This window comes from Bufo bufo, chromosome 10, assembly GCF_905171765.1.
Source record: "Bufo bufo chromosome 10, aBufBuf1.1, whole genome shotgun sequence".
Classification (NCBI taxonomy): Eukaryota; Metazoa; Chordata; class Amphibia; order Anura; family Bufonidae; genus Bufo; species Bufo bufo.
Genome location: NC_053398.1, coordinates 4,490,128 through 4,501,827, shown reverse-complemented (window position 1 = coordinate 4,501,827; position 11,700 = coordinate 4,490,128). Strand labels below are relative to the sequence as shown.

Below are 11,700 nucleotides of genomic sequence, written 5' to 3'. Positions count from 1 at the left end.
TTCTTTTTGCAAGGACTCCATCCAGGACTCCACCTACCTCAAGAATGTTGCACTATAATTATGTGTTTTACCATGTTTAACCCCTTTTTACTCCATTTTCAGGTTATCAAGGGACTTTGTTAACGCAACGTTTAACCACCTCAGCTCCCCTAGCTTAAACCCCCTTAATGACCAGACCACTTTTTACAATTCTGCACTACACTACTTTCACGGTTTATTGCTCGGTCATACAACTTACCACCCAAATTAATTTAACTTCCTTTTCTTCTCACTAATAGAGCTTTCATTTGGTGGTATTTCATTGCTGCTGACATTTTTACTTTTTTTGATATTAAATAAATATCTCTGTAAAAGACAACTTTTCCCATTTTTTTTTTATACAAAGTTGTCATTTTACAGAGATATTTCTCTCACCCAGCATGGGTATATGTAAAAATACACCCCAAAACGCATTGCCCTACTTCTCCTGAGTACGGCGATACCACATGTGTGACACTTTTTTGCAGCCTAGGTGCGCAAAGGGGCCCAAATTCCAATGAGTACCTTTTAGGAGGGCATTTTTAGACTTCTTCTCACGCTTTAGGGCCCCTAAAATGCCAGGGCAGTATAAATACCCCACATGTGACCCCATTTTGGAAAGAAGAAAACCCAAGGTATTTCGTGAGGGGCATGGCGAGTTCATAGAAGATTATTTTTTTTGGCACAAGTTAGCGGAAATTGATTTTTTTTTTGTTTATTCTCACAAAGTCTCCCTTTCCGCTAACTTGGGACAAAAAGTTTAATCTTTCATGGACTCAATATGCCCCTCAGCGAATACCTTGGGGTGTCTTCTTTCCAAAATGGGGTCATTTGTGGGGTGTTTGTACTGCCCTGGCATTTGAGGGTCTCCGCAATCATTACATGTATGGCCAGCATTAGGAGTTTCTGCTATTCTCCTTATATTGAGCATACGGGTAATGAGATATTTTTTTTTCGTTCAGCCTCTGGGCTGAAAGAAAAAATGAACGGCACAGATTTCTTCATTCGCATCGATCAATGTGGATGAAAAAATCTCTGCCAAAAATGTGCAAAAAAAAAAGGAGGGGAAAGGCGTCTGCCAGGACATAGGAGCTCCACCCAACATCCAAACCCTCTCAGCCCGTATGCCCTGGCAAACCCTATTTCTCCATTCACATCAATCGATGTGGATGAATAAATCATTGCCGGAATTTTTTTACATTTTTTTTATATACAAAGTTTGCCAAAGCATATGAACACCGCCGCCTCCTCAGCTCATAAGCCTCGGCAAACGTATCTTTTTTACAGCAGAGGAGAAATCTCGTCTTGCAGCGCCGCATACACCGACTTATGTGTAATCTGACAGCAGCGCAATGCTTCTGTCAGAATGCACATCAGTGCTGCAGCTGGTTCATCGGTTGGTCCACCTGGAAGGTAAAAAAAACAAAAAAGAAAAAACCAGGCCACAACGCAATAAATTTATTAACATTAACTTTATATAACATTTGAAACAGAACATTAACTTTTATAAACTTTATTGAACTTTTGGAACATTAACTTTTTTGCTTACCTGTGATTTTTTTTTTTTACCTTTTATAGGACAAACCTCTCCTTCCCCATGGGACAATGTGCAAAGCGCAAATCGCCCAGAGATGTGGCGAAGTACATTATGCACTTTGTCCCAGGTGAAAGGAGAGGTTTGCAGCAGCTGTGAGTAAAAGGGCCCTAATAGCCCTGTGTGCCTGTCCTGTGAGATGCAATCCCTATGCTAAGTGTACCTGTGTGTGGTACTTCCGGAAACACTCCCCTAAGCATAGGGCAGGGTGGTCAGGACAGAAATAGCGGGTGTCACGCCTTATTCCACTCCTGCTACAGACACGACATCTTTTGGGGAAATGTCGGTTGGGTTGAGGTACCAGCAACGACATTGGGGAAATGTCGCTCGTGTAGACGGCTCACTACACTGGTGGATGGGGCCACAGAACCTCCTGGATACAGGAGGTTCTCGATGATCTCTTCCCGAAATTTGAGGAAGGATCCTGTTCTCCCAGCCTTACTGTAGAGAACAAAACTATTGTACATAGCCAATTGAATTAGGTATACAGACACCTTCTTATACCAGCGTCTGGTCCTGCGGGAAAGTAAATAAGGAGCCAACATCTGGTCATTGAAGTCCACCCCTCCCATGAGCAAATTATAGTTGTGGACACAGAGGGGCTTTTCAATGACTCCAGTTGCTCGTTCAATTTGTATTGTTGTGTCTGCGTGAATGGAGGAGAGCATGTAAACGTCACGCTTGTCTCTCCATTTCACCGCGAGGAGTTCTTCGTTACACAAGGCAGCCCTCTCCCCCCTTGCAAGACGGGTGGTAACGAGCCGTTGGGGGAAGCCCCGGCGACTAGGTCGCGCGGTGCCACAGCAGCCAATCTGTTCTAGGAACAAATGCCTGAAGAGGGGCACACTTGAGTAGAAATTGTCCACATAAAGGTGGTACCCCTTGCCAAATAAGGGTGACACCAAGTCCCAGACTGTCTTCCCACTGCTCCCCAGGTAGTCAGGGCAACCGACCGGCTCCAGGGTCTGATCTTTACCCTCATAGACACGAAATTTGTGCGTATAGCCTGTGGTCCTTTTTTACAGAGCTAATACAATTTGACCCCATACCGGGCGCGCTTGCTTGGGATGTATTGTTTGAAGCCAAGGCGCCCGGTAAAATGTATCAGGGACTCGTCTATGCAGATGTTTTGCTCAGGGGTATAGAAATCTGCAAATTCGGTGTTAAAGTGGTCTATGAGGGGCCGAATTTTGTGGAGCCGGTCAAAAGCTGGGTGGCCTCTGGGACGAGAGGTGCTATTATCACTAAAGTGCAGGAAACGCAGGATAGTGTCAAATCGTGTCCTGGACATGGCAGCAGAGAATATGGGCATGTGATGAATTGGGTTCGTGGACCAATATGACCGCAATTCATGCTTTTTTGTCAGGCCCATGTTGAGGAGAAGGCCCAGAAAAGTTTTAAATTCGGAAACTTGGACGGGTTTCCACCGGAAAGACTGGGCATAAAAGCTTCCCCGATTGGCGGCTATAAATTGAGTGGCATACCGGTTTGTTTCTGCCACGACTAAGTCAAAGAGCTCCGCAGTGAAGAACAGCTCAAAAAACCCCAGTGCCGATCCGATCTGAGCTGTCTCAACCCGAACTCCAGACTGGGCGGTGAAAGGGGGAACTACTGGTGCGGCTGAAGATGGGGGCTGCCAATCAGGGTTTGCCAGCACCTCAGGGACTCTAGGGGCTCTACGGGCCTGTCTGTGCGGTGGCTGAGACGGGGGAACTACTGCACGTGCCACCGTACCAGCTTCAACTGCCCTTCTGGTGCTCGCCACTTCACCATGTTGTACGGCAGTGCTGGTACTAGGTCCAGGATGGGCTGCGCTGCTGGTGTATTCCTCACCACGTGATCCGGCAGCGACAGCCCCACTCTGCTGCCCTTGAAGCGGATCCTGCGCAACCTGTGGTCTAGCAACACGGGGCCGGGTACGCCTGGTGGTATCAGGGACCTCAACCTCATCGTCCGAACTTTGGGTCAGACTGCCACTGCTTTCTACAGGTTCGTATTCTGACCCGCTGGATTCGTCAGATTCCATTCCCATTCCTCATCCGACTGGGTCAGAAGCCTGTAGGCCTCTTCAGAAGAATACCCCTTACTTGCCATTTGGTCAACTAAATTTAGGGGGTATTCCCTGAGACTACCCAAGAAAAAAAGCAAGCCTGTAGGTATTGTAGTGTCAACGGTGTCTCCTACCTTGGTACGGCTGGACTCCTGGATCCTGGCTCACTTGCAATAAAATTTAGTGTGGTCAGTAGGAGTAATTGAGGAATGATTGAGATCCAGACAGGGAATATAATCCAACTTGTCTTTACTGAAGAGATGGCAACTTAAATCCATACGAGTTATAGCTTTAGTCTTGGGTCCCAGCAGGTATTGGCAATATGTGGCAGGATTCTATATACTGTATATTCTGCTTCTTGTCATATGTCTGCTCTGTCTAAGTTCTGCTTGGTTTGGGCCTGACTAGCTGAGGAGGTATTTGGCTTCTCCTAGTCTTTGGACCTGTACTCACAGGACTGCTTGCAGGGTATGATGGCTTCTTCTTGGAGATCTGTAGTTCTGGAGGTGTTGCTTGCTTTGTCAACCAGCTGAGATAGAAGACTCAGGCTGGGAAGAATGATCCTTGGCCTCAGCCGAGGCTGGATCCTAGGTAGGGATCCCTGTTTCTGGGAGCTCCTACCAACACAGCCTTCCCCAAGCAGGGGGCTGGTACACACTAACTAGAACTTTCCTTCCTCCCCATGAGGTAGGATGTGGGAACATTCCCCTCCTCCTCAAAGAGGGGGGGGGGGGGGGGGGCTAGCCTGGAATGAACTATTCCAGCCTAGGAATACTAAACTGGCTATGGTCTGCTAAACATATTGCTGCCACCTGCTGGTGTACATTGAAATTACAGCAAATACATTATACAGGCCTGAAGATACATATAATGGAAATGCACAGTTAGATTACACAAGATGACAATACACATATACACCTGACATGATGTAGCAGGGAGACAGAGTTTAGTGACATACTCTGGGATGTTACACTTGGTGTACTCGCAGTGATGTGTGCTCTCTGCTGGGACCAACCGACGAAAAGGAACCAGCAGAGAGCACAGAAGCCATTTAACACATTATATTTATAAATATAATGTGTTAAATGGCTTGTGATTAGATTTTTTAAAAGTCACCAACCTGCCAGCGCTGATCATTGGCTGGCAGGCTGGTGACGAACTTCTCCTGCAACTTTTCCCGGCCCGCACTGTGCATGTGCGGGCCGGCTATGCGCGTAATCTCGCGTCTCGCGAGATGACACGCCGATGCGTCTAGGAGGAACAAACCGACCGCCCGCAGGACGCATCCCTGCATTAGGCAGTCGGGAGGAGGTTAAAAGTGACATACCAAGAAAGACTTTTCTGTGCTTAACCGTTCTACAACAAAATTTTTGCACTTTAGAATGTTTTTATACATGTTTTATACCCCATTTTAGGTATGGACTTTACTGCCCTAATGTGAGATCCTTCTCTAATAACCATTTTGGCCGTAACACATCTACCATAAAAAGAAAATGTATGTGATTTATTTAATATATTTGCCTAGAGTGTATTTTTGTGCATAGCCCTTTGTTCACAGGAGGTTATTGAAGAGTCATGATAATGCATTGCAATGTCTATATTCACATGTGCATATTTGGAGGTGTGTATTTGGTGTATTTCAGGACACGGCTTAGAGATCCACAGCTTCAGACAATACCAACGTCGAGGGCGACTTACATTTTACCATGGGGGTATGCAGCGTCCCACTACGTGTGTGTGGGCACTGCTTAAAAGCACTTTTTACCTTGTCAACAGTACTATGTTGTAATGTATGATTAACTATGTATGTATCTGCAAAAAAAAACATCAAGGGACTCAGCCGCAACAAGCACCCTAAGCACCCCTAACATCAAGGGCACCTCAACCACCATCTTGGCTGATGCTTCCTACCACAGAGCGTGCCCCGGAGGATTTCGTGCCGTCCACCCCAACACTGTGCTGCCGGCCCAGGGAGGCTTTCTGCTAACCGCGAGTAAACTGATGAACTGTGTGTTATTATTTGGCCCCTCATCGGTCCACCGTGCACCTCACGTGTTGCCCCTGCGCTACTGGCTGGCTGCATAATGTCATTGTATAATATGGTTCAGGGGGCCCTGACAATTAAATCTTTTATTCCTCCTCCTGGATGGGCCCCTTCTGAGTTGGGGCCAGAAAGCAGCTGCCTCCCCTATAGCTACCCCCCTCGTCAGGGGATGTGTAGAGACCGTCTCCCAAGATATTGTTATTCTGGATTATTAATGAAAGAATTGATCTTCAGCTGGATCATCTGGCTGCTGTATTAAAGACCCTTGAGTTGTCTCTTGTCGCAATCTTATTTATATATTTTCGGCCTGTATAATTGTGTGGAGCCCCAGGAATATTACAGCCATAAAGGTATCAATGACTGAGGGCTCTCAATTTTCGTCTTTTCTATCCACCGGCTAACTTGTAAAGAGAGATTCTTTCATAATATCCTTATTGAAGCTTCAGTGTGAAATGTTCCTCTTGTATCTGGAAATTATAATTCACCTCACATATCATTGTGCAGTCTCGGTCTGTCTCTTGGGCTGTGAAGGTGACTGTGGAAAAGCTGCCAGATCCGTCCTCTAGAGTCCGGTTCTCTATGCCACTGTCGATCTGAAACAATCCTTTCCTCCAGGAGAACTCCGAATGATCTGCGTCACATCCATCAACATAACATGTGAGTGTGACTTTACCTCCCACCCGCGGATTCTCCGTCAGGCACTGAATGCCTTTGGTTTTCAGTGGAGGCTTTAGATGTCCTGTGGGGAGAAGAAGATAATGGACAATAAATTCTGCTGCTTCATCTCGTGGTCTCGGAGTCACCACTACATGGCCTTCTCCACTAACATCAGACAATCCCCAAGTATAAGGCCCCACTGTGTGTTCTGGATCTGTGCCTCTGCCCTGCAAAGATAGGACATGTCCCATCTTTGGCTGAATCTTGAGGATTGCAGACCAATTGAAGTTAATGGGTCTGCATCGTGATGTGCCGAGGCCCGTGTTTTGTAGATCTGTGGTCTGCAAAACTGACATGGCAGTGAAACAGTTGTTTACATGAGGCCTTAAAGGATTTTCTGAGACTTTACAACTGATGACCTATGCCCTGGATAGGTCATCAGTATCTGATCAGTGGAGGTCTGACACCCGGGAGCTGTTGGGAAGGCAGCGGCACTCGCAGTAGCACCACAGCCTTCTCTCAGCTTTTCCTAGGCCAGTGGCGACACGTTCATCGGTCATGTGACCTAGGAGTAGCTCATTCAAGTAAATGGGCAATACCAAGCATGGCCACTATATAATGCACAGAGCTGTACTTGGTGAGCAGGGAGAAGACCACGGCACTCACAGGAGCACCAGTGCCTTCCCAAACAGCAGATCAGAGGGGGGTCTTGGGTGTTGGACCCCCACTGATCAGATACTGATGACCCATCAGTATTAAAGTCCTGGAAAACCCTTTTAAGCCTTTTAAGACAAGTTCTTCATCCTGTTCTGGTCGGAAAGCCAGGAGACAACCCTGAGGGGGCCAGGAGATAACTGGGGAACACACGACCTGATGACTTACATTAATTGGAAGCTGACATTTCTATGAAATGTTTTAATACTTCTCCAGAACCATAACTGTACCATGTCTTGTGTCCTGAACTGGAGTACATGACACTCTGAAGGTCTGTTTTGCTGATAAGAGCAAGACTTCAGGTTCGGATACTCCTTAAAGGGTAACTGTCATATTTTTATTTTATTTGATAGTTTATTAGAGCTAGACATGTATACCTGAGTTAGTCTGTCAATGGTTATCAAAAGATCTGTAATTATCTCATAATAAGAGCTTTCATTAATGTCCTCTGTCCCTTTCCACTGCTCCCTTAAAAGACTGTTGCTATGGCTTCTCTGTCTTCCTTTTAGTGTAAAAAGAAGACAGAGGCCCCTCCACACTGCATGCCTGCATTAGGCTTCAGAGTCAGGAGGCGTGTCTCTCAGTAATCCAATCTGATTGGCTGGCAGGGAGCTGCTGGCTACAGCAAGTGTGTATGGGAAGTGAGGGAAAGCAGTTTTGGCCTCAGAGAACTGGCAGAGGAGCCATCTTGAGAAGGTCCTCATATTGTAAATGTTTAAACAGCCGTAACTAAGGGAAAAACTCAAGTGAAACATTGGTATGTGAAGATATGGAATATATTGGCCAAAGTCTCAGTTTTTAACACCAGCGTGAAGGTTTGGCCAGTATTGTCAGTAGCATATTATTGTGGTGCACCTTTTGCAGTGATTTATGGATTTTTATACTCTCATCCACATATTATTCCATCTTGTGTAGGATGTTTTTGTGGTGCATGTGGTCCGCTGCCGACATCCTCCATTGTATGCATTTTTGCTGGGGATTGTCGTTAGCAGCGGATCGCATGCGGAGGGATTTCTCCCTGGGTATAAACCCGCTACAGTGTTTGGGGTTTTGAGCACGTCCTCCCATTTAGGCCACTTCATTCTGTGATTTTTTTCTTAAAACATGACAGATACCCTTTAAAGAGAGACTCTTAACTGAACTACAGCTCCACTTCAAAGGAAGGTTTATATTATGATTTTATTAAATATATAGCGATATTTAAAGAGGACCTTTCACTAGAATTTAAATCTTTAAAGCAAAATGTAGCCAACTAAGAGAGGCCATTGGCCTGACTAACTGGGACAAAGTCAAACTCAAAAATAAAAATACAGCCACAAAAGGGGATATTTTTAAACTCTAATTGTGAGAGGTACATACCTTATGGGAATAAAAGGTTAAGGAACGAGAAAAAAACTATGTGGATAAATAGAAATGTAAAGAAAGCAATAAATGACAAAAATAATGCATTTAAATTACTAAAACAGGAGGGTAGCGAGGAAGCATTGAAAAACTATAAGGAAAAAAATTGAATATGTAAAAGACAAATAAAAGCAGCCAAACAACAGACCGAGAGATTAATTGACAAAGAAAGCAAAACTGACCCTAAAATGTTCTTCAGTTATATAAATGGTAAAAAGTATAAATCTGATAGTGTCGGCCCTTTACACAGCGATGAGGAAAAAGCAAAGCTATTAAATATTTTTTTCTCCACTGTATTCATTGAGGAAAATAAACTGTCAGATGAAATAGAAACATAGAAACATAGAATGTGTCGGCAGATAAGAACCATTTGGCCCATCTAGTCTGCCCAATATACTGAATACTATGGATAGCCCCCGGCCCTATCTTATATGAAGGATGGCCTTATGCCTATCCCATGCATGCTTAAACCCCTTCACTGTATTTGCAGCTACGACTTCTGCAGGAAGGCTATTCCATGCATCCACTACTCTCTCAGTAAAGTAATACTTCCTTATATTACTTTTAAACCTTTGCCCCTCTAATTTAAAACTGTGTCCTCTTGTGGTAGTTTTTCTTCTTTTAAATATGCTCTCTTCCTTTACCGAGTTGATTCCCTTTATGTATTTAAAAGTTTCTATCATATCCCCTCTGTCTCTTCTTTCTTCCAAGCTCTACATATTAAGGTCCTTTAACCTTTCCTGGTAAGTTTTATGCAGAATGTAAAAGAATGTAAAAGTAAATTCTCCATTAAAAGTGCCCTGTCTGACCCAGGAAGAAGTGGAGCTGCGTCTTAAAAAAGACGAAAATAGACAAATCGCCGGAAACAGATGGCATACACCCCTGTATCCTAAGAGAATTAAGTAATGTCATAGTCAAAGCCTTATTTCTGATATTTAAGGACTCTATACTGACAGGGAGTGTTCCACAGGATTGGCGCATAGCAAATGTGGTGCCAATATTCAAAAAGGGTCTAAAAACAGAGCCTGGAAACTATAGGCCGGTAAGTTTAACATCTGTCGTAGGTAAACTGTTTGAAGGTTTTCTAAGAGATGCTATCTTTGAGTACCTCAATGAAAATAAGCAAATAACGTCATATCAGCATAGCTTCATGAGGAATCGGTCATGTCAAACTAATTTAATCAGTTTCTATGAGAAGGTACGTTCTAGACTTGACTGCAGTGAATAAATGGATGTCATCTATCTGGACAATATACTGTGTGTATGTATATACACTGCTCAAAAAAATAGGGAAACACAAAAATAACATCCTAGATCTGAGTTAATTAAATATTCTTCTGAAATACTTTGTTCTTCACATAGTTGAATGTGCTGACAACAAAATCACACAAAAATAAAAAAATGGAAATCAAATTTTTCAACCCATGGAGGTCTGGATTCGGAGTCACACTCAAAATTAAAGTGGAAAAACACACTACAGGCTGATCCAACTTTGATGTAATGTCCTTAAAACAAGTCAAAATGAGTCTCAGTAGTGTGTGTGGCCTCCACGTGCCTGTATGACCTCCCTACAACGCCTGTGCATGCTCCTGATGAGGTGGTGGACGGTTTCCTGAGGGATCTCCTCCCAGACCTGGACTAAAGCATCTGCCAACTCCTGGACAGTCTGTGGTGCAACGTGACGTTGGTGGATAGAGCGAGACATGATGTCTCAGATGTGCTCAATTGGATTCAGGTCTGGGGAACGGGCGGGCCAGTCCATAGCATCAATGCCTTCGTCTTGTAGGAACTGCTGACACGCTCCAGCCACATGAGGTCTAGCATTGTCTTGCATTAGGAGGAACCCAGGGCTAACCGCACCAGCATATGGTCTCGCAAGGGGTCTGAGGATCTCATATCGGTACCTAATGGCAGTCAGGCTACCTCTGGCGAGCACATGGAGAGCTGTGCGGCCCTCCAAAGAAATGCCACCCCACACTATTACTGACCCAATGCCAAACCGGTCATGCTGGAGGATGTTGCAGGCAGCAGAACGTTCTCCACGTTCTCTTCTGTCACGTCTGTCACATGTGCTCAGTGTGAACCTGCTTTCATCTGTGAAGAGCACAGGGCGCCAGTGGCGAATTTGCCAATCTTGGTGTTCTCTGGCAAATGCCAAACGTCCTGCACGGTGTTGGGCTGTAAGCACAACCCCCACCTGTGGACGTCGGGCCCTCATATCACCCTCATGGAGTCTGTTTCTGACCGTTTGAGCAGACACATGCAGGTCATTTTGCAGGGCTCTGGCAGTGCTCCTCCTGTTCCTCCTTGCACAAAGGAGGAGGTAGCGGTCCTGCTGCTGGGTTGTTGCCCTCCTACGGCCTCCTCCACGTCTCCTGATGTACTGGCCTGTCTCCTGGTAGCGCCTCCATGCTCTGGACACTACGCTGACAGACACAGCAAACCTTCTTGCCACAGCTCGCATTGATTTGCCATCCTGGATAAGCTGCACTACCTGAGCCACTTGTGTGGGTTGTAGACTCCGTCTCATGCTACCACTAGAGTGAAAGTACCGCCAGCATTCAAAAGTGACCAAAACATCAGCCAGGAAGCATAGCAACTAAGAAGTAGTCTGTGGTCACCACCTGCAGAACCACTCCTTTATTGGGGGTGTCTTGCTAATTGCCTATAATTTCCACCTGTTGTCTATCCCATTTGCACAACAGCATGTGAAATTGATTGTCACTTAGTGTTGCTTCCTAAGTGGACAGTTTCATTTCACAGAAGTGGGATTGACTTGGAGTTACATTGTGTTGTTTAAGTGTTCCCTTTATTTTTTTGAGCAGTGTATGTATATATATATATATATATATATACAAAAATGAAAAAACAATGGCAGCACCGTCCTGGATGTAAGTTGGTGGGTGCAGCAGGCCCAAAATGGATCAATCCAAAAATACAGAAATAGAAAAGATGGGCAGCACTCCAAAATATAAAATGAAAAAACTTTATTTACCCCAGTGGGAAATGCGCGACGTTTATATACATACATACATACATACATACACTCACCTAAAGAATTATTAGGAACACCTGTTCTATTTCTCATTAATGCAATTATCTAGTCAACCAATCACATGGCAGTTGCTTCAATGCATTTAGGGGGGTGCTCCTGGTCAAGACAATCTCCTGAACTCCAAACTGAATGTCAGAATGGGAAAGAAAGGTGATTTAAGCAGTTTT

At 44.8% G+C, this 11,700-nt stretch overlaps 1 protein-coding gene across 1 annotated transcript in view; it reads right to left on the bottom strand.

The window, feature by feature from the left end:
* Positions 1–5,914: 5,914 nt before the first annotated feature.
* The window catches only part of LOC120980495, a 105,240-nt gene continuing 99,454 nt past the window's right edge, over positions 5,915–11,700 (bottom strand). The window contains exon 13 of the mRNA XM_040409631.1: positions 5,915–6,445. Within this exon, the coding sequence (XP_040265565.1) occupies positions 6,138–6,445 (308 nt within the window). The 3' untranslated portion in view covers positions 5,915–6,137. The remainder of the gene's footprint in view (positions 6,446–11,700) is intronic.